This window comes from Marmota monax, unplaced genomic scaffold (assembly GCF_021218885.2).
Source record: "Marmota monax isolate L192 unplaced genomic scaffold, Marmota_monax_Labrador192_F-V1.1 WCK01_AAM20220418_F8-fsc00084, whole genome shotgun sequence".
NCBI classification, from domain to species: Eukaryota; Metazoa; Chordata; class Mammalia; order Rodentia; family Sciuridae; genus Marmota; species Marmota monax.
Genome location: NW_026694575.1, coordinates 5,719,417 through 5,746,382, shown reverse-complemented (window position 1 = coordinate 5,746,382; position 26,966 = coordinate 5,719,417). Strand labels below are relative to the sequence as shown.

At 47.3% G+C, this 26,966-nt stretch overlaps 1 protein-coding gene across 2 annotated transcripts; it reads right to left on the bottom strand.

Moving 5' to 3' along the window:
• Window positions 1-3,471: 3,471 nt before the first annotated feature.
• Gabrp (gamma-aminobutyric acid type A receptor subunit pi) lies at window positions 3,472-26,708 on the bottom strand. 2 transcript variants are annotated; one of them, XM_046421389.1, is made up of 10 exons: window positions 26,536-26,708; window positions 22,191-22,285; window positions 21,636-21,754; window positions 17,810-17,877; window positions 16,823-17,040; window positions 14,919-15,001; window positions 9,383-9,520; window positions 8,189-8,341; window positions 7,577-7,764; window positions 3,472-5,537 (listed from the first exon to the last, which is right to left on the bottom strand). In XM_046421389.1, the coding sequence occupies exons 2-10, from the start codon at window positions 22,241-22,243 to the stop codon at window positions 5,235-5,237; spliced, it is 1,323 nt and encodes a 440-aa protein (XP_046277345.1). In that variant the 5' UTR covers window positions 22,244-22,285; window positions 26,536-26,708; the 3' UTR covers window positions 3,472-5,234. The 2 variants fall into 2 exon arrangements, with proteins under 2 accessions (XP_046277345.1, XP_058427812.1); XM_058571829.1 differs by lacking the exons at window positions 21,636-21,754; window positions 26,536-26,708.
• Window positions 26,709-26,966: the final 258 nt, after the last annotated feature.

Below are 26,966 nucleotides of genomic sequence, written 5' to 3'. Positions count from 1 at the left end.
CTGATGTAGAGAGTCCCTTTTATGTCACTCTGATGATCTCAGTCTCAAGCCAAGCCCTTCCCTTTGTTGTTTTGAGCGGTCTTATTGAGATGCTGGAGTTGAACCCGGGACCTAGGAAGCATGGTTCAAGCCAGCTGTAACCCCCCACCCCCACCCCCCCGCCTGAAGCAGCAGAACTCTGGTTTCGGGGAATCTGATTTTTTGTTTGCCTCTGAGAGGTTTCACTCTGTTGGCCTGACTGTCGAGGTTTAGCATCTCAAACACTGGAAGAGCTGCTGCCCAGACTCTGCCTCACTCTCCAATCCCACATTTATCACCTGATGCCTTTTGTCATGTTGCAGCCGTATCAGAAATAGACATTTTCCTGTTCCGTCTCGGCACTAACATGGAAGATTCAATGAGACAAAGGAAAAATTTTGCTTTCTGTCTGCTCTATACATTATTCATATTCAATAATCATATTCAATTGGATTCTTTTCTTCCATGTGGCAGACATACTGTATTATCTTTTCCCGCTGAAAACATCGTTTCATGAGGCTTCTTCTTTTCTACCAAGGTATTTGGCATCTGGCCTCCCATCTGGCTTCCTAGCAGAAACATCTGGAGAGCTTTGAAAAATACAGGACCTGAGTCCACAGGTCTTGGGGAGCCTCTGGGAGCTTTTGCCTACAAAGCTGCACCAGTGAGTCTTCTGACCAGCCAAACTGGGGGACCATGGCTCCAAAGCACGTGTGTCCCAGTCCCTGGGAACATCCCCGGGTTGGAAGCTTCACTAGCAGGACTCGAGGACTCAGCATTGTCAAGTGTCGGGGGATGATTTCTTACAACAGAGTGATCGAAAATAAAAGTAGTGAAGGGAAAATGAGCCTGGGGAAAGAGGCTCCAAGGAGATCAGGCATAGGCTTCCAAGAGTCCTCTCGTGCGGTCCCCCAGGAACTGCTTAATTCCTCCAGCATTGAATTGTGATAGGCCAAGAAGCTCACTAGAGACTCAGTGCCCAAGATGGTCGTCGAGGCCCCATCACCTTGGCACCCTCTGCCTACCATGTACCCAAACTCCAGACTCCCTGGAGAAATCAGGTGTGCAGCATAAACCACCCTGTTCACCCAAGCAATGGCACACGAAGCCACTACTAGGGAATGCACCCCAAATCCAAGTTCCCTGATGCTGGCCAGGGACCAGCCTTGAAAACAGGCTAAGGACAGGAGTCTCGGACCTCCTGCATTATCTTTTCTCTTCCTGAATAATATATAGAAAAGAGGTAAAAGGTAACTCGATTCAAAGAATGTTAGCCAAGTTTCTGTAGTGGGTAAGAAGAGAAACCTCTGGATGAAAATGGAAATTCAGGTGGTGAAATATGAAACTCCATTCCTTGAGGATCTTCATCAGCAAACTCACTTGTCCTTAATTAAGAAGCATGCCATGAACTTGGGATGTGGACCATCCACCGCCCTGAGACCTTTTGGTGATTGGGCTCCACATAAAAAAATAGATGGTTTTCTTGTTTTATGTCCTCAAAGACCACAACTAGATGAACCTGGAGACACTCATTCACTTGTGTGTCCTGTTCCCTTTTCCAGTTTTCCAAATGGAATTGCTTTTCCTTTAATCTCTGGAAAGGCATGATTATAAGTGGGATGAGGTGGTCAAGGCCTGCAGCACATCCAAGTCACTCAAAGCTGCAAGTTCCGTGACTCCACTTTGAGTTCCCAAAAAGAAACAATGATTTTAAAATTCAACATCTTGGGCAAAGAGGCATTTGCTTTTATGTTAGCAATACTTTGTAGGATGCTTTGATTTTTCTGTAGACACAGGCATCTCCTGCATCTACAGCCTTCCAGGATTACCTGGTGGCATAGAGGCAACTGCTCTGAGGCAGGAGGATGGCAAGATCAACAGGGAGAGCCAACTCTTTATTCCCATGGGAAACTTCCTGGCAAAGAATCTGAGTATTTCTTTATTCAACTTGCACATTTCCTTCTCTCTAAGCAACAATATTCTACCTCAAGTTCATCTATGCATATCTGCTTTTATTCAGTTCACTGATTCAGATGATTAGTGGGACAGCACGTACCTTGTACAAAACCCTTCTTTAACCTAACAATGACAGACTCACTCAGACATTTTTGTCAAGGTGCAAAAGCTCCTTCTTATTGGACTTGTTTTCCATGAGTTTAATAATTTCTTCCATTTCTCTCTTTTTTCCATTTCTGTACATTCTTCTTAAAAATGTGAACCAAAATTGGACTTTCTGATTTTCAACACAAACGTACTCTGTTATATACCTAAATTTTTAAAAAATGTTGGCAATTATATGTAATTTAATGTGTATTAAAACTAAAAATAGGTGAAACAAATACTGAAAATTTTCTAAGTCATGGGTATAACGTGTAAATTACCTTGATCATGTATTAAGTGTAATTCCCTGCTTTTTGAGTTAATTTTTTAAAATGTGAATGTTTTAAGAAGCAAGACTCTTTGGCAGTGAACATGTTGTGGACAGGTGAGCCACTGTGGGCCAGAAGCAAGGCCGAGCTGCTCTGCATATTGTAAAATGGTGCACGCCATTGAGGAAGGATCTCATCTCCATCCTGGATGCCAGTCACCAATACCTGCAAGCCACTACGTTTGCCTGGCCCAGAAAGCCCACACAGAGCTTTCCTTTTACAGTTAACTCTTCCCGAGTTGCCTGTTCATCATCAGCTTGTGGTCTACTGTAATCTCAGGCTCTTTTCCATTACGGTCATTTTCCATTTCTCCCTCACTTTCATTTGAAACCAACCTGCTGTCATTTACTTGTTAGTAAATGCCTCCTTTGTCTATCCAACAACCTATGTTGAGACTTTTGCTATTCTCAATATCAGGGTAATGAAAATGTTTATTTTCGTGACTTAGAATATTCCTGACCTCACCTAGTTTCATGTCCTTGAAAATTTGATGAGATGAGTCTTGATATTTTCACCCAAGAAATAAATACTTTGTACAAAGTGCTCTGGAAGGATAGTATATGTGGACAGATCTAGAAAATTAAGAGCTTTTACTGAGAACTATGTAAGCACAGAGTGATAAAAAAACCTAAGGCATATTCTCAAGCCAAACTATCATTCAACAAAAACATAAGAGAATTGCCAAATAATAAAGAAGGCTTAAAAGAGAATCTGTGGTATTTTTTGAAGGTTGGACCTTTCAGCATTGCCAGGCCCACAGGCTTAATAGCAATCCAAGTGTCACTATGCTGTGACATAAAAGAAAAACTCCTGGTGTGTCATCAGATCTTACCATTTCTTGTGTAAGAAATAATTGAGATAGATAGATAGATAGACAGATAGATAGATAGAGAGGTGTATTTGTGTGCTATCTAGGCAGGAGGACCATGAGGGTAGAATAGGTGGGCCCCTGATTTTCCACTACCATGTACTTCTGAGACCTTAGAGTGGGACCTTAGAGCACATTCTGTAGAGGACCACTTGATCTGGTGGGTAGTCAATATGGTGCATTTATTTCACAGTTTCACATATTTACAGTTGTTCTTATATCATAGCTTAAATGGGGCTTTGGAGCAGAATTATTTTTAAACCTTTTTTTAAAAAATGTCACAAATATGATAGATAGAGCCAGTCAACCACCCTCCACCTCTTTCACCCCACCCTCCACCCATTAGAAACATTTTGTTAAAGGTTCAGGTGATCAGACCCCTAGAAAATGAACTGTGGGTATAGTGTCTTAATGGCAAAAGGAGTGAGCTCTCAGGGGTACAGGAAGTGGAAGAAGAGATACGGTTTTCTAGAGCCGCGGTGGGTTTCTGAAAGGAAGGAAAAGCTGTGCATTTGTTAGAGAACAAAGCTAAAGAACTGAAGAAGGCGATGTCCTCTAAAGCAATGGGAGGCTTCACCTGGCACACCTGCAAGCGCTACTTAGGTGCTGTGCGCTGGCCTGGCTGAGGAGCAGAGGCTGAGGCCCTGGTGTGAGGGCGAGGTCGGCTGGACATGGAGAAGACAGCTCACTTGCAGCCTGCACATAGGTTCTGGAACATGTCCTGCGGTGATTGAGAACATTCAGGGCCCAGGGCCAGCATCCTCCTACTCCTTCAGGGTAAGCCACTCAAAGTAGGACAGCTAAAAGGATCAGGGATCTGAGCAAGGCCAAGTCTACTTGAGCTAAGCCGCTTGCAGCTGGGTAATGTGGCTTGTTATCTAACAGGCATCATTCCTGGTCATTGGAGCCCAGGGATGGACGCTCCTCTTGGAAGGATGCAGGGGATCTGCCTCTGGCAAAGTAGTGCTCACTGTTGCTATCAGAAGTGATAGAACACCAGAGGGCGCTCTGACGGGGTCCACCTGGTACTTTTACTGCCTCGCCAGGATGTGAGTAATGGTGATTCTGCAAGTCTTCATGGCAAGAGTCCATGTTAAGACTCCTCAAATGAGTTTAGAAAATGCTTCCATTTCCATCTCTGATGTAGGAAAAGGGCTTCTGCAGTGTTTGGGACTGATGTGCACTGAGAGTAAAACGGTAAGACACATAAAATGGGGGAATGAAGACCCAAAGTCTTCTAGTCTGGGGAATCCATGATCTTTTAGAAACAAGGTATTTATATTTTATATTATTGATCCACTAACTTTCTATTCACTTAACATCTGATTTTTCAATGAGAGGACGTATTAGAATTTGGAAACGATTCTGCTGTAATGCTAAACAATTCTCATTATTAAAAACTGACTCTACTCTTGAGTTAGGGCAGTGACTACCAGTGAATTGACATAAGCCCACATTTCATTTTAATCAAAAACTTGAAAACGTTACTCCCTAAATAGGCAGCAATGTATTTTATAAGCACCCACAGAGGTTTAATACATAGTTTGCATGGTTAATTCAGAAACAACCCCCAACACTTGAGGGTTACTTGATATATGCGACCATCTTCTTCTCATGGGATATGAGGTAAATTCAGACCAGGGAGCCACTGGGTACACGGTCAGCCCTGGGCTCCATGGGGCTTCATAAAAGTGAAAGAGGTACAGGCTGATGTTTCCATTACAAAACCTGTAATGTTTGGACTGCGACACAACTTAGAATTTTTAACAGCTGAGAACTCATCGTTTGAACAGAAATAAGTGTCATTTTAGCCACTTTTGGCACCACTGTGCTAGAGAGCACGTTTGGCCTAGAATTCCATTGACATCATGACCTTGTTCTGCTGGAGACCTATGGCAAACACAAAATTCAAGGCTGTCTCAGAAATATAGGTAGTATGCCCAGTAGAAAACATTGGCTAGCATAAAAACCAAAGGGAACAGTAGTTTGGAATATCGATCAACATTGCTGGGGTTTTGAATTGTGAAATAATCCACAATCCTGCCCATCTTTTCTCGGAAGACGAACTTGAACTTGTCGCTGGTTTTCATTGTCATGTTGCTGTAGTCAACATTGTCACCCGAGATTTCAATGGTGGCAAAGCTGATCTTCCGCTTAAAGCTGGAGAGGGAGCTGTTGATGATGTTAGTGATGTTGACTTCTTCCACCTCCTTCGCCGTCCCCTAGTTCACAAACCATGCCGTTAGCTTGGAAGACTTGATTTCAGCAAAGAAATAAGTGGGCAGTAAACTAATGAGAAGTTTAGAGGCCTAAGTGTTGAGTAATTAAGTTTAACAGAGACTTGCAGCCCTGCTGTCCTGTTTGTGGGCACCTACCTGTGGGTCCCCAGCCTGCATGACGAACAACCATCACCCTCCCTAGATCCACAGGGCAGAGTGCCAGATACCAGCTGCGCAGGCTGTAAAGTCAGCAGACCTGGGTTTAGATCCCACTCAGCCTCCTACTCTTGTGGACATCTAGTCACCTTAATCTCTCTTAGACTTCATTTACTTGCCTGCAAAATGGGTCATGATATAAATAGCTACCGTGGGAGCTGATGGGGAGATTAAGTGGAATAAATCATGTGAAGTATTTAGCAAGTATTTGGTGAAATTCTATTATTTTCCAGGGAGAAGGAATTAGTGGTTATGGGAGATAATAGAAATCAGCCGTGTCCTGAGGTCTATGCCACACAAAAGTGGAAATTTTGATGCTCCCCTTGCAGTTGCAGAGGGTTGGTGTTCTCTAGCAGGTGGGCGTGCCCAGGCTGCGGGGAATGTAATGCAGTCAGACAGAATGTGGTTTGGATTTGGGGACAGGCTATTTATTAGGAGTAGGGTCCTGGATGAGTCACCTTGCCTCTCTGGCAGGTTTCTCTATAGTAAAATAAGGACAATAATGGTACTATTTCACTGGGTTGTTGGGTGGACTAAAAGCTGTTGATAGGTGTTTAGCATACAGCAAGTACTCAGTAGCACATCTATTATTACACACTCAGGAAAATAAGAGCATTTGGTGCTTTGGTAGAGGATCTCAGTCACATTCCAACCCCCCTTTTACCAATCTAGAAAACTAGACACTTGGGGGGTAATTAGACCCCTTTCCTGTCCCTTCAGGGAGCCTGCAGGGAGCAGAATGAATGAAACCCACATTCTTCTTTGGCTGGCTCAGTGCGTAGACTTCTTTGCCTGTGTCACTTGGACAATGTGGCTTTGTGGAGTGCTGCTGGCAACAGCAGGACACAAGGGGAGCCCCTTCTGCCCCTTCTAATGATGCCTCATCTGCCCACTGTTGGACTTAGTGCAGTCTGGCCCATTGCCAAAGGCAGGTATGTCTTCTGAATTGGATCCTACTATTTTCTTTCTTATTCCTATTGGCCTATTAAAAGATGGTAGGATCGATTCAATTTGGCTTCCAAATGACCCAAGGGTTCCTGGGGGCTGTAAAGAGTAATAGCCAAGAGCGAGGCCCAATGCCCACGACCAGCAGGACAGAGGGACAGGGCCAGGCTTAGAAGCCCCAGATCTAGATGGAAATCCCCCCTCTACCTCTTACTCTCTGTGTCCCTGAGATAAACCTTCTTGTCCCTCAGATTCCACAACTGAAAAATGGAGATAAAACCTTGTTGGTGGTTAGGAGCATTTAAAATGATATGATATTTCCTGAAGGTTTGGATCTGGTGCATATAAGAACTTAAATAATAATAATCATCATTATTTTTCAGATAACTGGACCCTGATGTTCCGCTGCTAAATAAAAAAAAAAAAATAACAATCTTTTCCAATTAGCAGAAAAATGTGCTAATCAAGAAATTTGTCTCAATTTAATTTTTCCATAAACCACTGCTTGTATAATTTGAAAATGTAAGAATGCAACAAAAGAATTAAATAGTACCTACATATTAACCTGAAACTTGTAAACAACTGATCAAGTGTGGTTGGAAATTAGATTTTTCATGGATTCCTGTTCTTGTAATTGTATGTTGCTTATGGATGAGAATCATTTTCTGCTGGAATTAAATGTCCTGATATCTCATTGCATTTGGTAAAAGGGATGACCTTTTTCAAGGGGCCCCATGACTTCCAGATGTGCCCACATTGGAAGGATGGGACTTACTGGAACCAAGCAAGTCACTGGGTGACAGACACTAGAACCAGCTCACCTCTACAGGGCAGCCCATGGCAAAGTGACAGAGCACCCACAGGGGCCTCAGGATTCTTACCCTGTCCTTGGCTTCCATCTGCTGCAGGGAGCTGTAGTGAGCAATAGCGTACTCCACCAAGGCCCCAAACACAAAGCTAAAGCAGATCCCCAGGTACACGTCGATGGCTTTGATGAAGCAGTTGGTGTTGGGAAGAGACGTGCGGGACCCGATCATCAGTGTGGTCATTGATAACACAGTGGTCACTCCTGGGAAAAGAGCAGAAAATATTTCTAAGATGGCAGCCAGTGGACTTTCCTCTGTTACCTAGCGGAGGGTCTCCACTCAGGGGTCAGCCAGGTGAGGACAGGACTCAGAAACGGAGCAGATCTCATTCTGAAAAACCTGTGACCTTGTGGACCTGGGTTAATTTGCCCATTTTGCACAGAAATGAGCAATGTGGTTTGCTAAACCATTTCCTTCCACAACATCACCGACAGGGGTCACCTGATCACAATTTCCCCTCATCTGTCACTTTAACGAATTTAAAATTGCACTGCTTCTAAAGTAGTCGCTGTCTCTTTCTGTAAAAGACTCTCAAGGAGCCAGCTGTTGGATTGCCCTGGGAATACCAATGAGGACAGTGACGGAAGGGGAAAAACGTACGCGGTGACCCAGTTCTTAGAAACTTACCGATGCAGGTTCTTGCAGGGACAGAATCCAGGGAGATCCAAAATGAAACCCAGGACAGCACCACCAGGAAAGTGGAGGGAACATAGGTTTCCAGAATGAAGTACAGGACATTCCTCCGCAGCTCAAATTGCAAGACCAACCGGGTGTAATTTCCTGATGGGGTTAGTAAGAGACAAGAAATCGTGTCTGCTCACATGGCAGAGCAGAGTCCCCATTGGACGGTTGACTGAACCATATTCACATGAAGCCCCCTGTTATTCACGAAAGCCTGGCTCATGTCGAACTGCCATGGTCCCCACAACACCTGGGTATTTTTGCACGGAGTGGGACTCCCAGGGCTGCTGGCACTGTGCATTGCAAGTTCCGCTTGGGCTTTTCTCCGTCATCTGACTCCTACACTGTTGTGACCACCGGTGTCCTTGACATCTCCTCACTAGACTGTGAGCCCCCAGCATGCAAACCCTGCATCTTTCAGTTCTGTGCTTACAAAGAAGTTGTTGGATAAGCACCTCCTCAGGGTTACCTGAGACTGTCCACTTCTCAACATTCCCACTGGGTAGACCTAATAGACCCATTCAATGGCATTTAATTTTTGATGTTTCAGAGGTATCCTGGATTTACTGTACTTTAGGAAACTATCACACCCTAGACGTGGGGGATACAAGCAATGAGCGCTATTGCTGATCGAATTCTGAGCAGGAGAGAGGGCCTTGGGGCGTACAGCATGTGCCACGGGTTGGAGAAGCAGGTGCTTCTGTGAAGGGAAGGTCATTGCAGCCAACAGGGCAGCAGTGGCCGGTGCCGGGCTGGGGAAGGGTGGAGAGGTTGTGCCCCGGGAACAGAAGTCTGGCTCAGACTAGAGTAGGGAGAAAACAGGAGAGCTGAGGGGACAGCTCAAGTTCCTGCCACCCCAAGGTAAATCCTGGATTTAAAATTATACCATAAATCAGCTAATGAGCATGTGATGAGAAAGTGGCAGACGCTCATAATCAAACCCCGTCTTTGAGAAAATCCGTTTCAGAACTGTGCGAGGAATAGGTGCAGACCCTCCGCCCTCCACCCCTTCTGCCCCTCTGAGGGGTTTCTGGACCCTGAAGGAGTGAAGTGGAGAAGAGAGGAGACTTCTGACTCAGAGTGCAACCCGCCACTTCTGTTCGGTTATTTTTATTTTGTATGATTTGTCACACGAGTTACCTGTCTCCTGCTGGGACCTGGTGACTAAGGTGAAGTAGCGTTGTATGGTATACTGAGCAAGCCGCAGGTTTTCCAGCCCTCGCACGGAATCATTCCCTCTCAGCCAGGTGAACTCCACGTCATTTCCATCATAGCCCCCTGCCAATAAACAGAGCCCTGGTCAGTGCAAGGGCACCGACGGAACTGGTCTGGAAAATGCTATGACATGGAAACAGTTTGTACTCCATCCTGATGGTAGTGGGCCCAAGGATGATTCCAGGCAAGACCTCTCACGTGCCACAGCAGTGCCTGCTCAGAGTGACATCACCTACTAGGACCATGCGCCATCCATTGAGAACTGGTCCTATGGTAAGCAGGGTCTAAACCTGGATGATGAGCCTTAGATATGGCCTCCTTCAGAGGCCAGCCTCAGCAACTTAGCAAGGCCCTACGAAACTTAGCAAGACTTTGTCTCAAAATGAAAAATAAAAAGGGCTGAGGATGTAGCTCAGTGGCCGAGGGCCCCTGGCTCCAATCCCCAGTAAGCAGCGGCCTCCTTCCTCACGGAAATACCATACCCATCAACACCCAGAGGCCTGTGCTGCACTGCTTCCCAGGGCAGTCTAAGTAAGTGCCGATGGGTCTTCAGAGACTTCAGAACTGGTCTTTCATATCACATTGGTGGAAATGTGAAAACCGAAACAAGAATCCTGCAGCCACCCACTTCAGTGATGCTTGTCACCATGTGAGTTTGATAATCTCAAAGCTGTTTTATTAACTTAGCCAATAATTGTAATCCTGGACCCACTTGGTCTCTAATGTTCTCACAAACTTGTAGTCATTTCTGTGTTTCTTCAATAAGTATTATGTATTACTCAATAAGTATTCTGTCTCAGAATTAAGGAGCTATAATGTTTTGCCCAATTTATACATAAAAGCTCTCAGATTCAGAGAGGTTGCCTAACTTTCTCCTGATAACAAAGCAAGCAAGAAATAAAGCCTGCATTGAACTTTAGGAAAGTTTCATCTCAAAGCCCTTGGATGATAATGATGATAATTATGTCATTTAATTTAGTAAACATTACTAAGTGCCTTACAACATCATCATCTCATTTAATCCTCAAAATATCTCTTTGGAAATATATCTGAATGAGTAATAAGCACACAAAAAATACCCAACATTATAGGTCTTTAGGAAAATGCAAATCAAAACCACAATAAGATGCTACTTCATACTCATTAGAGTAACTACAATAAAAAAGACAGATAACAAAGTGAGGACATAGAGAAATTGGAACTGCACTGGTGGGAATGTAAAATGGTATAACCACTTTGGAAAAAGGTTTGGCAGTTTCTTGAAAACTTAAATATGTTTTTACCATTTGACCCATATTTCACACCAAGGTATCCGGTCAAGAGAAATAAAATCTTATTTATACAAACACTAGCACACAACTGTTCAGAGCAGCATTACCCACAATAGCCAAATGTTTGTCCACTGATGAATAAATAAACACGTACATCTCCATACAAAGGAACATTACCTGGCAATGAAAAAGAATGAAGTGCTAATAACATACTATGACGCCTATGAACCTCAAAACTGTTCTGCTAAGTGGAAAAAAAAACAAATGCAAAAGAGCATATACTATATTGATTTCCATTTGTATGAAATATTCAGAAAAGACAAATTCATACAGACAGAAAGTAGATTCATGGTGCCTGGGAGCTGGTGGTGGAAGGAGGGGTGATTGCAGATAAGCCAAGGGAACTCTGTGGGGTCGGGGAAATGCAATATGGTAATGGTCACACAACTTGGTAATTTTACTAAAACTATGGAATTCTATACTTAACCCCTGTAAACTTTAGGGTATGTAAATTATACCATAATAAACCTATTGAAGTGGCTGGGGTTGTGGCTCAGAGATAGAGTGCTCGCCTAGCACGTGCGAGGTGCTGGGTTCAATGTCAGTACAACATAAAAATAAATAAATAAAATAAAGGCATTGTGTCCAACTACAACATGTATATATATATATATATATATATATATATATATATATATATATATTGAAAACCAAATCATTGAGCCAGACACTATTACTTTCCCACTTCACTGATAAGTAAACCGAGGTCTAGAGAGCTTCATTACCCAAAACCAAATGGCTAGGGATGGGAAAAGTCCAGGGATTCCAGTACCTATGATCTTAAACACAAAAATATATTGCCTTTATTTTCCCCACATTTTTATTGGTGCATTACAGTTGCACATAGTGATGGGATTTGTTGTTACATATTTGTACATGCACACAATATATTGTCTTCATTTTCTTTTCTTTTTCTTTTTTGGTGCCAGGGATTGAGCCCAAGGGAGTTTAACCACTGAGTAATGTCCCAGCCTTTTTAAACTTTTTTTTTTTTTTTTAATTTTGAGATAGGGTGTTGCTAAGTTGCTTAGGGCCTACGTGGCTGAGGCTGGCTTTGAACTTGCACTCCTCCTGCCTCAGCATATAAGCTGCTGGGGTTACAGGCATCGTGTGCCACATGCCCAGCCATTGCCTTCATTTTCAAAGGCTGCTAGGAAATATGGAGTTAGTGCTGGGACAAATATTTTGAAAATAATCTGCTTCTGGTAACCAATATCTAGTAGGGGTGGTCTCCTCCTCCATAAAGCACCAGCTCTTTAAAGATTTTCAGGTAAAAATTGTCTGTGGGCTTTCCTTTGGAAGCATCCAAAGTTCACTTTGGCACTGAAGTGAGCTGTCCAAATTGCTTGGGATCCCAAAGAACTGAAGAATCTATAAAAACCAAGAGTGCAGTTTCCTACTTGGACACTTTGCTTTTGCAACTAGTAAAAGCACAATTGTTACATTAACACACACACACAAACACACACACACACACACACACACACACACCCCTGTCCCTGAGTGACTATGGGGAATGTGGGATGGTATCAATTCATTTTTGGTGATGGCATGCAACAAAAACCCTGAGTGAGGTTTCTGTACCCAGATAACTGCTTAATAAACATGCAGCGAAACCTTCCCCTGCTCGCTGGGGACAGTATTTGTGCAAACAGAACGTGAAGTTTCCAGCGGAATATTGCTCTTGGGATTTGAGATGAGCCCAGCCACGACACATGGAGGGCAATTACTTGTTTCATGTGGGACTCAGATGAGTTCTCTTTTGATAACCCCAAGTTTTATTCTGCTACCAAACAGCTGCATTGCTTCAGGAAGATGCTACATGCATTTAATGAATAAGATAATTAATCTGAGTCTTTAATTAAATGTCTACTTTTGAAAAATGGCTTCTACCTCACCATGGGTGGACTTTCCTGATGCTGCCCACTGTGTCCTTAGGTACAGAGGGCCCATTTGTCTCCAGAGCCTGTTCGCAGTCCCCTCCACACCACAAGCCAGGCTTAGCTGCCTTAACAAGTCCTATCTTGTTAGCTGGCATTATTATGTTAAACTTTACATATAGCAAGTAAGTTCTTTGAAAAGTTGGAAGCAGTTGTGTGATAAATATTAACGGATTGCTTTGCATGTTGACCCTTTTTTTCAACGCTAGGGATAGAACCCAGGGCCTTGAATGTGCTAGGCAAGCACTCTACCCGCAGGCCACGCCCCAGCCACGCCCCAGCCACGCCCTGACCAGGCCCCAGCCACGCCCCAGACACGCCTAGCCAGAGCCATGCCAGCCCCCACTTGGCCCTGCTAACCTCTGCTATGTTCCCTCTTGCTCTTGTGCCTTGGCAGACGCTGTGTCCCACTCCTCGTCCCCTGGGCCAGCTTCAACAGATCCCTCATGTCTGATTTCAAGTGATATCTCCTCTAGAACACCTCGAACTCCTCCAGGCTCCACAGTGCCATTACTTCTTATTGTCACCATCTAGTCTCTCTAATTATTTTAAGTCCTGCTCTCCATGAGAGGACAGACTGAAGGCTGGCACATCATTTCATCTTTGTATTGCAAACATCTACCTCACTATCTGGCACAGAAGTCATTTAGTCGTTGAGTGGAAGAAGCAAAGGCATTTAAATGAGGGCTGACAGGGGAACTCAACCAGCACTCCAGACTCGCTGGAGACCTTAGTGGGAAAATATGCAGAACTAAAGTATTAGAAAGAGTCAAAATATTTTCCTTAGGACACAGAGGAAAAGAAAAACAGTGGCCCTCGTCCTAAGTAATGGAAAGGAGCTAGCAGAGGAATACTGGAGTCCTGTGTGACGATTGTGTCGTAATTCAGTTTAACATTCTGGCAGGATTTGGGGAATCCAAAATAAGCATCGTGTGGTTACTCAGTTTGGGGAAAATAATGATAATAAATGGGCACTAGAGAAACTGGAAAGGAGTTATTAAAAGCTTTTCATTATCCCCATATTACTGTTTTAAAATCACTTTATGGTACACTCAGAAAAAATCTATAGCTTATATCATGAATGAGCCACAGGAACAAAATCCCTGTTGACCTTCTAGTCCAGTGGCAGGAATATATGAAATGTTTCTTGGTCAAGGAGGCCCAGGGCAATAGCACATCAAGGTCACACACACTGGTTACCTCCTCTCAGGAGTCTTTCCCTCTAGCTTCTCTACTTCCTCTGCAGTGAAGAGGGAGTTTTGCTAGTGACCACAGTGCTTTTGCACCAGAAAAAAATAAAAGGAGAAAACAAAGAAAGCTTTTGAGGCTTTCTAGAAACTAGAGGGTTATGTGCTGACAAATGGAAAGGGTGTTGGTAGAAGGTTGTCATTGGTGTCTGTAGGGACCCATGGTTGATTGAATCTTGGTAGACTGACAGTGGGGATGTGGGGGTGAAGATCATGGCCAAGGGGGATTCAAAAGGAACTCACCCAGCAGCACAGACACTTTGAGGATGAGCAGCCAGATAGATGGTATAAATAAAAAGTTAAGAGTTAAACTATCAGGTGTTAGTGTAGAACCATTTTTATCAAGATGTTCTCTATAAAGTAGAGATACTCATGAAACAAGTGAGTTATATTCTGTGGTTACACAATTCTGGGAAATATCACTGCACCTTCTTGGAATTTCACCTGGAATTTGCTCATTAGGGGCTCTTGGAAGCTCTGCAGCAAGGCAGACTATCAGTATTTGTGGCTTTGTGGGCCCTTGGGTCTCTGTCATAAAGACTCGACTCTGCTGTCCCAGTGTAACGGCAGCCACAGGTGACACATAAATGAGTGGGCAGGGCTTCCCCATTAACCTTGATTAACAGAAGAGATGATGGGCTGAGTTGGCACATGGAGGAGGCTTGGGGGTCCCTGGTCTAGACCATGAATCCCACCAAAGCATTCCCTTCCTTTGTCTCTTTGGTAATAATGCATAATAATAATAATGCACAATAATAATCCCCAAAAGATGTGATGTTAGAAGGTTTTTCTTTGAGAAGAACCTAAATCCATTTGGAAGGATAGTCAGAAGGACTGAATCCATTGTGAATCAACACCAGAAAAAGAAGGATCACTGGGTAGGGGACACTGAATTCCAGATCCAGGTCACCCAGGAAAGGGGCCTGTGGGCGTGGCCACTCACAGCTCTCCAGCTGCAGCTTGCACGTCTGCGTGTCCATGGGGTACTTGGACAGGTCCATGTTGCATGCCACAGTCGTTGTGATTCTAAGAAAGAAAAAACGAGTTCAGAAGAGTGTTCCGAGGACTTTCACTTGGGCTCCTGCAGGGATCATGTGGCGTGGAGACCCATCCCCCCAAATTTTTGAGGTTTCCTGTGCTCTTTGTATGTTCAACAACACCCATGAGACTAAGAGAAGCTGGGTCCAGAGTGGGGGAGTTGGCAGGCTAGCCACTCAGAGGCCAGCCAGCCAGCATATCACAGAGCAGACTCACGGCTGGCTGGTTTAAGATGTCTTCCTTTCAGTTTTTCAATGTGTCTACCTGTGCAAGGTCATGACAGTGATCACGGGGCTTGCTCAGGCTCAGGTGGCTCTGAGTGGCAGAGTTGGAACTGGAGCCCTGGTCTCCTGGCTTCTTGATGGGATCAGGATGCAGAGGGAGTGGAGGGTACCGGGCTCAGTGGCTCTCGGGGCTCAACACCCAGGGACGGTCAGCTCAGTGTCAGAGAAGCCCTTGTGGTGGAGATTTCAATCTACAGGACTTTTTTTTCAAGAGTCACATATTTTCACTTGGCTTCCTTATTTATTAAGGACAGTGAGAGGTGCTCTAGGAAGAAGAGGTCACCACAGCACAGTGCCCACCTTGAGGATCCCACGCTCCCCTAAAGGGAGACAGAATAACAACGACCATTCATCCAGTGCTTGCTGAGTTCTCTGCTTGCGTTCAGCCCTTTGAGCCTCTGGGAGGTAGGAAATACTATTATTCTCATTTTGATGCTAAGGAACCTGAGGCTCAGAGGGTCACATAACTTGCCTGTGGCTACAGAGCTGCCCAGGACAGAGCAGGGATTGTACCCAAGTCTTTATGATTCCAGTGCCAGGCTACAAACCATTACCTACTGTTCATAATCCTTACCCCAAACTGATTGTGCTGCTCTCTTGCAGACAGACACATAAGATAAGCACACATGTGCAGTGGGGACACAGGGAAGGGTACATTAGTGTCAATTGGAGTTGGGGTCAAGAGAGAGGTCTAGTTAGGTTTCTTGAAAGAGGAGTTGAGGTTTGGATTGGTCTTTGCAAAATTCGGGGCTGCTGAGCTGTGTGCAGAAGTCCTGTTAATGGCTAGCTCAGTCTTTGCTTTATAACTTGAGACTCTTACTCTGTATTAAAGATCAGTGTCTTCGATATTTGGTCCTGGCCTCCACCCCCAGGCCTCGGGGAGCCTACTGTGCATGATCCTTGTACCTCGTTTACACAGGACGAGCCCTCGCTACAGCATGTAGAGACCTCCTTTCCTGTTCTAGCCCTCAGGCTCCATGAGCGATTGAGTGGAAGGAATTTTAGGCCTCAGGAGTTGGGGAGTACGCATGGAGAGCCCAAGAATGCAGGTGACAGAGGCTTGGTGGCACTGAGCCTTGATTCTGTGCAAATATGACTCAGACCAGCACTGTCACCTTCTGGAGCAACCTTGCTCCACCGAGTCCCATGAAGGGTCCCATGCACCTCGCTGCCCTTGTCATTTCCTTCACACTTTAGGACTCAGCCCAGAATCTTGTGAGAGCCTCTCCTAACATCACCCCCAAACCACTAACCTACTCCCCACCTTGGGCCCCAGCACTGGGGGATGCCTCTGTTTCCAGTGTCCTTGAAGACAGGCTGTGTCCTGTCCAGCCCTGCTCCCTCGTATCCAGTGCAGGGCTTGGCACAGAGCAGGTGCTCTGTAGATGCTGAGGAGCCAGAGTGGATGAGAGAGGGCCCACTGTTATGGGGAAGGCTCTAGGAGGGCAGGAGCATGGCAGAACGGCCTAAGATCATCTGAGTCTTCTTCCAGGTGCTTTGCCTCCCAGCCCCAATGCCAGCTCACCTGAGCGCATACAGGACTGTGCCGTTGGAGAAGAGGCGGATGAGTCTGTTTCCCACAGTGACTTCGTGGAGGAAGGACTTCTTGGACTCCACAATGTAGGTGTCAGGCACCCAGAGGAACTCCACCAGTCGGGCGTCCAGAGTGAAGCTCTTGTTGCCTTCAAACACCAGCCGCGGGTCTGTCCAGCGCTGTCGGAGGTATATGGTGGCCGTGTAGTCCTGAGGGGGAAGCAGGGCATGGAGATGGGTGAGTGAACGGGGTGGCGGGGGGCAGTGAACCCTCCAGAGCAGATCACGAGGGTCACGTGTTACCCTCCCACTTCCATTTAGAGCAAGTGCGCAGACCTGGGTGGAGAAGTTGTGTGTCACCTGCAGCAGTGAGAGAAAACACTGTGCTGTTAATTCTAGATGACGACTCTCCTACCAGCAGGGAGTCCCGGTCCAGGGCCTTGACCTCCCTGGCCCAAAAGCTTGCATTTCCTGAGATCAAATGGCTAAGGATTTTGGTGGGCAAAGTGCTTAGGTTGTCCGAGATTGACCTGGATGCCCAGTGACCTCTTGGCAAACCTCCCCCAGTGTGACCCAGTCTTTCAGGTGATCTCTTAGATAAGAGGGTCTGCAGAGGCGGTCATTAGATGGTGGCTTTCCTGTGTCCCCATCTCTGAAGCGCTGTGTGATGTCCAGGCTTCCCACAGCACTTTTATTCTTTTTTTTCCAATTTTTTTTTTATCCCTCACTAAATGTGCCTTCTTCACTCACTGGTTTCTTTCCTCCTGGCCTTTGAATCCACTTTCTTTCTGAGACTGAGAAACCCTGTTCTCCCAGTTTCCCACTATCTTGAATCTGGGTCTAGGTCTCTAGCTTCTGCGATTCCAAGTGGAGAAGGGCAGTGCTTCCTCCCCTTCTGTCTTGGAGTAGCTGGAAAGCATATGCCCAAGACACTCGAGGCCAGGGAGCCTTGGGTGAAATGGAGGGGAACGGTGCTTACCATGTTACTCTCGGAAATACTAGAGATGCTTGCGATGTCCAGAGTCAGCGCTATCTGAACTGGTTCTCCTAAGGATGGAGAAAAATCCAGAAAAACTTAGTAGAAACACACAATATGTCCTTCTCCCCTACCCATCCATTTCACCCCCATTGGACTACACAGCCACCCTCTGCATTGGTACATTGGAAAAACAAAACTATTAAAAATTGCAAAAGTAACACTTGCTTGTTAGAAAAATTTGAAAAATCTTAAACTATGACAAGGCTAATTTCTATCTTACTCCTTCTCAGGAGCAACCGCTGTGTATAGTGCATCTCCCTTTGTATGAAAAATATGCGTAAGTGAATTGTTATCTTACTACATATGGGACATTGCTCCATTACTTTAAAAGGCATAGTGATAAAGCATTTGCTACTTCTCAGATGGAGGATTTTTCCTGTGTTGCTTGCAAGGGACTAATCATGTAGAATGTGACAGACTTGGTAGTCTGGGTGGAGACCACTGTCCTCCCTTCTCTTCATCGAACTAGACTTACCACCAGATGGCATTCATCTTGCCCCCTCATAGCTGAGCTCCTGCTGATGTCCTAACACTTTCTCCTCTTCCTCTACTCTCCAGGAACCCTAAACTACTTAGAGTTCCAGAACCTTCTGCACTTTGTCCTGTGCACAGACTCTGTTAGGCCTCAATTCTGGAGAGCTGGCAGATGAATCCAACTCCAGAGAGAACTGTTCATAGCTCCCAAGACTGCAGGCTCCCAGCCACTGTCTCAGGAGCCAGGCCAGGCCAAGCCAGACTACTTCTCCTGAGACCACAGATGTGGGAAAAAAAACCCAAGTCTGAGCCATGTGAGTTCTCAGCTCCACCACATCCCAGCTCTGAGATTTGAGAAAAGTTACTGAATCTTCTCGTGCGGCAGTGCTGTCACCTGCAAGTTGGGCTGATGCTAATGATATCCTAGGGTCATGGAGAGGGTTAAATGAGGTCGGGGGTATGGCAGTGTCTTTTCAGTAAGAGGGAATGTATGTGAAGTGCCTGCCCATCACCTGCAGAAGGTGCTCAGACACGGTTACCTATTGCGGGTCTTGCTCATCATGTTATAATAGCTGCCGTCAGAGGCATTTCCCTTTCCTCCTCTCTCTTCCCCAATCCTAGCCAATTTGAGAGGAGAAAAGAACCTTTGCTCACTAGGTTAATAGATGCATTCACTTGCAATAAATAACTGGGAGAGCCCCAGGGGACTGTAGCAATGCATTAACTGGCAGAAGAGAGGTGGAATTCAAAAGAAGCTTGAAAACGTCTCATCCAAAGGAATCAGACAAAGCAGCTTAATTATTAATCTAAGAAAACCAAGACATCGAATGGAGGTGGGAGTTTGGAAATGGAGTTTTAGAACCAATGCAATTGAAAGATACTTGAGTATTAATACTTGGTGGGAAAAGAGAGATCTTTGAGGGCAGACCCTAGAAGGTGCTTTCTGAAAGGGCGGGGTATAGAGTGGCTTCCTGCCCCTCTGGACAGCAAAGCACAGCATCAAGAAGAGGATCCTGGAGTCAGGGAGAAGGGTTTGAATCCCATGCTGGTCCCTTAACAGCCTTGAAACCTTGAGCAAATTGCTAGATCTTTCTGTGCTAGTTCACATAGAGGTACTAGTGCTGCTGTGGTTTGTCCCCTCTTGTTGTGGTTTGGATATGAGGTTTCCCCCAGAAGCTCCTATGTTAATTCAGGTATGTCTGGAGGTGCAGTGATTGGCTTCTGAGAGCTGTGATCGGTCCATTCTAGTTTGAAAGGACTGACCGGGTGGTAATGGTTAGCAGGTGGGGTGTGGCAAGAACAGGTGGGTCACTGGGGTGTGTCCTGCCATCCCTTCCCCCCTTCTCTCTCTCTCTCCCTGCTTCCTGGCTGCCATGAATGGGGCAGTGCTTCTCCAACATACCCATCTACCATGATGGGCAGCCTCACCTTCGGCCCAAAGCGACGGAGTTGGCTGATCATGGGCTGAACCTCTGAAACCATTGGCTCGAAATAAACTTTTCTTCCTCTAAGTTGTTCTTGCCAGGTATTTTGGTCACAGTGATGGGAAAATGACCAGCACACTCCCCAAACTCATGTTGAAAATAAATTGCCATTTTAACAGTATTAAGGGGCAAGACCTTTAACTGGTGATTAAGCATCAGGTGATTAATCATACCCTTGAGGGTAGGATTCGTGCGATCATGACCAGCAAGATGGTCCCACTCTTGCCCCCCACCATGTGATGACGCAGTAGGAAGGCAGTGCCCAGTGCTGAACTGGACTTCTCAGCCTCTAGAACTGGGAGTTAGTTTCTGCTCATTATGAACTACCCAGACTCACTCAGGTCTTCTTTCCAGCAGCACCAAACACAAACAGATTAGGACAAGGCCTCTCGGGGGGCTGGGCTTGGGAAGGTTTTGGCATCTGTTGTAAGTGGATGGCGGGTTAGTTGCCCTCCCTGAGGAATGCAGAGGGGGAGGCACAGAGAGCTCCAGTCCTGCCCAGCGTTTGTTTGGTTTCTTCCTGGACAGTCTAGTCCAGGCCTTGCTGCAGCTGGCTTTTCTGTGGACCAGAGCTCGCTCCTTCTCCCTGGAGTTACAGGAGTGAGCAGTGCCACCAGAGGGCAGCTTCCTCCTAGGAAAGAGGTCAGTGGCACTGCCTCAGTAGCTTCCTCAGTGTCTGCTGGCAGCCCTTTGCGCTGTCCAGCTCAGTTCCTGAACTGTCCTGTGGAGCTCTTGTCTCTTAAGGGCCTCAGGTCCTAGAAGCTGGGTGCACGGACATTACAGAGATTCCAGGCTGTCCCGTGAGTGTAGGTCCCTTTAAGAAGCAGGGAGCCAGAAGGGGAGGGGAGAGGACTTGTGTTTCCCTCTCTGACCAAGGACCCCATAGCCCATTTTCACCCCAGATGGGACAGGGCCTTACATTCCTCTAGGTCCACCCCAGGCTTCCTGTTCTCAGAACAGCCTCCTTGCCCAAGCACCCTGTATCTTGTTGGCCAGTGACAGGGAAACAAGAAGGACAGTGACCTGACTTAGTTGTTTGAGTCTCGGGAGGAGAGAGACGTTGAGAGACATTTGAGGACCTGGCCAAGGTGTTCAGGCTCACCTGCCCATCAGCAGGGCCTGAGAAGCTAGCTCTGGAGGTCCCTTGGCATAAGGGACTCAGATCCTAATTGTGTGGCCAGGCACCCCTTGGACCTCCACCTGAGGCCTGTGATCGGCCGCTGCCCCTGCTGTGCTCTGGGGTCCACCAGCACCTGCTCCAAGGCCAGCTTCCCATGGGCTGTGGCTGACCTGTGATCTGAGCAGGGCAGGATACCAAGGTGGCCTGTCTCCAGAGGCCCAGACTCCTCCAGTGGGCAGCTCTGGATCAAGGACACCCTGGTGGCCTTCCCAGCTCTGAAGAGGTAGAGTTAGCTACCCTCACCCTTTGGCCTCATTTTTCAACAGATATTAGTTGGCAAGTTGCTGTATGTATGTCCAGCATGGAGCTTCTGTGGGGGTGAGGGAGGTACAAGCAGGACTCCTCAAGGGGCTGCTGTCCTGAGCTGAGCCAGGTACAGTATCACAGGGCAACGCTTGGCTATGATTCAAAACAAGGGTCGAAGAAAAGAGATGGACCCTGGAGAAATCAGGGTGGGCTTCTCAGAGGAGAGAGCCTTTTTTTTTCTGTGAAAGGAAAATCGGCATTTTCCTGGGAAGTCAAATTGGAAGAACAGTTCAAATCAGATAAACAGCTTCGGCAGGGACAGGAAAGTCAGGAAGGCGAAGGACGCCAGGGACTGTTGTCCTGGTCACAAAGGATAACCTACCACCAAAGTTGGGCCTGAGAAATTTGTTATATCCTGCTGTGAGGTTCTCAAAGCCAGGCAGGGAGAGCTTATCACTTCTTCTGACCTCGATGTTGAACTGGTTCCCCTGGACGCACATCCTGGAAAAGAAAGGGGGGCGGGGCTCTGTTCTACATGCTTGTTCATGAGTGAGTAAACACGGATGGGCGTCAACGTGAACTTGAATTCGCCTGTGGTGTGTCTAGTCACCGGCAGCGACTTTTCTAAGGAGAAGTCTCTTCATTTTCAGCTGATTGAGTTAGTGTCTCCATTTTATGACGCACTTGCTTAGATCAAACTGTCAAGATAATTTGGGGACCCTCAGAGTGTTCTGAACAGCTCAAGGGTTCAGTAGAGGACACTCTTGTCCTCTACTGAGAATGGGTGGCAGGACGTTGTTTTGTTCTGGTGATTGAGGGAGGGGAAAGGAACAGGGTGAGCTTCACCATAGGGCAGAAGGAATTTCAGCAACCATCCACCATGGGGCCCTTGGCAACACAGTTCAGACCAAGGCCATGGTGGGGCAGCACAGTTTACCTTGGAGCCAAGAGGCTCAGACACATGAAGGTCAGCCGGAGACCGTAGCTCATCTTGAGGAGCTGTCCTCACAGACAGGGTCTGAGTAGGAATCACTGGGGAGAAGACAGACAGGTGAGGTGAGGGGAGACATCCTGCGGGCTTCCCCTTCCTGGGGTGGGCAGGTATGGAGGTTACTCGACTCCCAGTTCCTGACAGTCCCTCTCTCCTGGCCTTCTAAGCAGCCCCTGCTCCCGGGGCGTCTTCTAGGATTGCCATCATTTTGGAGGATTGTTTTAAATCAAACCCAAATAAAGGCCGAGCCCTTATTTAGACAATGATTCACCTGAGCCAGGAAATGCAGCCAGCTGTCCTGGTCTGCATATTTTGTGAGCTGCACGGCTGTGCTTACTGTGGCCCTGTCCTGCCACCCCGACTGCGTCTGCCCTCACCCAGTCGGGCGCTGTCCCATCTATCTTACAGTCCAGGCCATGAGGCAGCTGTGTTGGCCATCTTCACAGCCCCCTGGTGTGGTGGGCAGGTGAATCCCGTCTTATGATGCCTCGTGGAGAGGACTGTGCACCGGAGTGGCAGAGGTGACTCTGAATCCAAGGCTGGCTACTGTGCCTCTGTATTGTGTTCCTTCAGGACAGGCCTGTGCCTCAGTTGGCTGATCCCTGGGAGCTCTAAAGCCATTCAGCTGGTGTGTGTGTGTGGAGACCTTGGGGTAGGCATGGCCCAGGGGACTGGCCCCTTGGATCTACTCTCATGGGAGAGCATGAGGTCTCTGGACCTCGGTGGCCGTGACAGTGGCATGGGGTTCTTGGGTTCAGGCTGTCTTCCCAGGCAGCACCTGGCTGGTTCACCCTGCTCTCCATGGTAACTTCTGTAAACCAGGCTACTTCCTAGAGTCCAGCTATTCTGGACCTTCAGGCCAGATTCAGTCCTTCATGACATAACATTGTGCTGCTTAGAGAGCCAGCAGGCTGCTCATTGTAGGAACAGACAGGAGTAAAGTTAAAAGTGAAACTCAGCCATCTGTCAGTGTAGGTTCCTAGACTGCAACAAGTGTCCCCTTCTTCCGTGAGATGTCGATGGCAGTGGCAGTCACATGTGTGTGAGGGGTTTTTTTACCGTGAACCTAAATCTGCTCTAGAAACATCAAGTCTAGGGCTGAGATTGTGGCTCAGTGGCACAGCGCTGGAGTAGCACGTGCAAGGCCCTGGGTTCGATCCTCAGTACCACATAAAAATAAATAAATAAAATAAAGGTATTGTGGCCAACTACAACTAAAAAATAAACATTAAAAAAAGAAAGAAACATCAAGTCTACTTTAAAAGGCAAAAGCAAAACAAAGGAAGTGTAAGTCCTCGTTTCTCATACTTCTGAGATAAACATTGTTAACAGTTGCTTTATTTATGTGTAATTATGTTTCTGCATAAAGAAAAAAATTGAAAAGTGAAATCTGGTGATTGTATGTGCATTTTGTTATTTACTTGTTTCCATTTCAAGTAGCTGACATTTATTGAACACTTAATGAACGTTGCCTGGGCTGAGTGCCTCTAAAATCCTTATGCTTCTTTGAAGCCGTAACTACCATCCTCATTTGACAAAGGAGAAAACTGAGGCTTAGAGAGGATAAGAAATGTCACAAGGTTCTGCAGCAAGCGAGGGACAGAACTGAGTCCAAGAGGCTCACCCAGGTCCTTTTTTTTTTTTTTGGTATTGGGGATTGAACCCAGGGGCACTTAACCACTGAGCCACATCCCCAGCCCTTTTTTGTATTTTATTTAGAGACAGGGTCTCACTGAATTGCTTAGGGCCACGCTAGTTTGCTGAGGCTGGCTTTGAACTCACCATCCTCCTGCCTCAGCCTCCCCAGCTACAGGGATTACAGGAGTGCACCACCTGCCTGGCTCTCCCGAGTCCTCTTCATCTTTGCTCTGTGATCTGAATGTGCTGTCTGCCAGCTTTCTACCACACAGACGAACACATGCCCTGCTCATGAATATTAGTTTCCAAGTTTTTCACTACAAAGCCAGTAACGAACACCTTTGCACCAAGTAGCACTCATGATTCGGCTCAGCCTGTCTACCTCAGCCCGTTGCTGCTTGCTCATTGAAATACCAGCTGTAAACCCCACATTACCAACCCACTAGTGACCAAAGTCATTCTTTGTTCCTTTAACCCCTTTGCTCCAGGGTGCCTTGGTCCTTTTCCTTGGCCCTGATCATCAAGTTTAAGAGGTCCACTAAGTGGCTCCCATGCCTTCCAATGTCCTGGAAGTTGAGGCCACTCCCCCAATGAACCAGACACGTGGGGACACCCCAGAGGGCCAGTCTTCGATGGGAGAGGCATGCAGGCAGTGGGTGAATGGAGGCACCTGGAGCCACGTGAGGGGATCTTGGTGTGCAAACAAAGGGCCCCATCAGGGGCCGTGCCAGGATGGAAGTCTCAGGTATGTCCTTTGATTCTCAAAGAGAGCTTTGTCAGTGGCACAAAGGAGGTTGGGGGCCCTCTAGATGTTGGACAAGGTAGTGGGGCCTGGCCCTGGCTCACTCTCTAACCCAGTCAAACTTGGCCTCTCCCTGGCCCTGGGTAGCCACGACTTCTTCTTCGTCTGGCCTGAATGGGCTCAGTGCTCATGTGGGATATTCCTCTGTTCTTACCTCCTACGGGAAACTGCCCTTGACCAAGCAAGTTGGGGAGCTACCTAAGCTTCAGCTCTCAGAGTCCTGTGAACAGGGCTTTCCCAGGGGCCAACCTTTCTGAAGAGAATCCTAAGGGCCTCTGACCCCCCCCCCCCGCCCCCAGTCTCCAGTCTTAAAAACTTTGCCCAGGCTACAAGGGGCAATGTGCCCCATCCTGTCCTGCTCACTCGTTAGGTTTTCCTGCGGGTTTCATTCTATCATGGAAGAAGAGAGGTGGGAAAGCCTTCTAAAGGCCTGCTAGGTCCTGTGTTTGGCTCTTAAGGTCATCTGAATCTTACAGCCCTCTGATCCATGGGTAGAATCTCAGACATGTGAAGGGATTTGGCTGAGGTCACATAGCAGTCAAGTGGCCATGATTTGGATCTATATTTTCCAAGTCCCTGTTCTTTACACTGCATCTAGGAGGAGGGCCCCCAATTCCCCACACTGGACCACATTACCCTTGACTCTGCTTACACCAATCCATCCTGGGATGGAGAGCCGTGTGCACTGCATGTCTCAAGTGTGAAGCGCAGCTTGTGCCACATGTGGTGTGATCGAGGAGCTGAGCAGTGAATGGCTAGTGGAGTGGAAGATCAGGCCACGTGTTTGACATAGGCCTTTGGAACTGCATTCAGCAGAGGGGTGCACTGAGCCACCAGAGGGCAGTGTCCCCGAAGGTTACTGGGGCAGCTACAGATGAGATTCAAGCTGGAAGCACCCAGGCTGGCATTCAGAAGGTTGCAGCGGGTGCCTGAAGAGAGGCAGCCTACATACCATTACCGACCCTGAGGGCACCTCTGGCTCGAATCTCATCTCCACTTGCAGAAGAGGGCTGGAGCTTCGGATTCAGACACCAGAGTCTCACGACCTCCATTTGCCCCTCTGACCAATGGGAATAAAAATGCTTCCTACACCCTCATGGCCTCTCTCCTCTCCCTTTCATTTCTTCCATGGGATTCTTCCGTAATCCCACGGTGACAAAGAGGACCCCAAACTTCATGTGTTTTCTAATGTCCCCAGTGCTGCCACCCAGAGTGTGAGCTGATTTGGCACCACTGCAGGAAGGACAGGGCAGACACAGGACACTAGGTCACCCAGGGGGCTGATGGCTCTTTTCCTGGCCTGGCTCCGAGGAACGGTGCGGGGTCTGCACTGGGCATGTTTCCGCTCCCACCACACCTGGGCTGCACAGAGGGGCCACACCCAGTCTCCTTCCCACCCAGGCACTGTTTCCTTGTCCTTCGTCACTTTGCACAGACACAGGCATTTGCTGGGAAGCAGGAGTGGAGCCTGAATCAGGCCGAGGTGAGGGCAGTCATTATCAGTGCCATGGTCCTGCCCAGGAGGGCCAAGAAAGCAAAGAGGTGCCAGGCGTGCCCTGCACCTGCTGGACTGGCCATCCGCAGCACAGAGGCAAACAACTGCGGTGCTCATGGCTGATGGGAGGGGACCTAATTTTGGCTCCGTCACTTGTTCCAAGATGGTACTACTTCCTCCTGAGGCTGAGTTTCCCCCCATGTAAAAGGGATCATGCTGTGGAAGTCAGGAGGCAGAGGAAGGGCTCAAACTCCAGGCCCAGCCCCTTCCATCCCTGTGTCCCAGGAGGCTTCCTTTGGATCTCCTTCCTCCCTTCCCTCTCTCCCTCCCTCCCTCCAAGGCCAGCAGCTCCTTACCAGGCAGTGAGAGGCTCTGTTAGGGCAGGGCCTCGGGGCTTCCAGGCACGGTATGCAGGCAGGGCATGCTCTTCTGGGTCCCGAGGATTCCCTCCATCTCAGCCCCAACTCTTGATATGGGATCACAGCCACTCTGATGGGGAAGCCCTAGCTCTGGGAAAGGCAGAGCTGTCGAACCAGCTGGGCAGAAGGAGGTGGGCGGAGCCTCCAGCAGCTCCTCCCTTGGGAGTTCTCATTGGTCCTGGGTGTCTGGGTTGGCCGGCTCCTGACAAGACAGTTGGCACCCAGGGGTTTCATTCTGAGTTGGTGTCTCCATAGCCTTCTGGACCCCTGTCAGGAAAGACTCTGAGACTTTAGACCTAGGAGAGTCAAGTAAGGTGGGTGACCCCCTCGGCCATGTCGGGGTCTGGAGGATACCTCTCCAGCCTTAT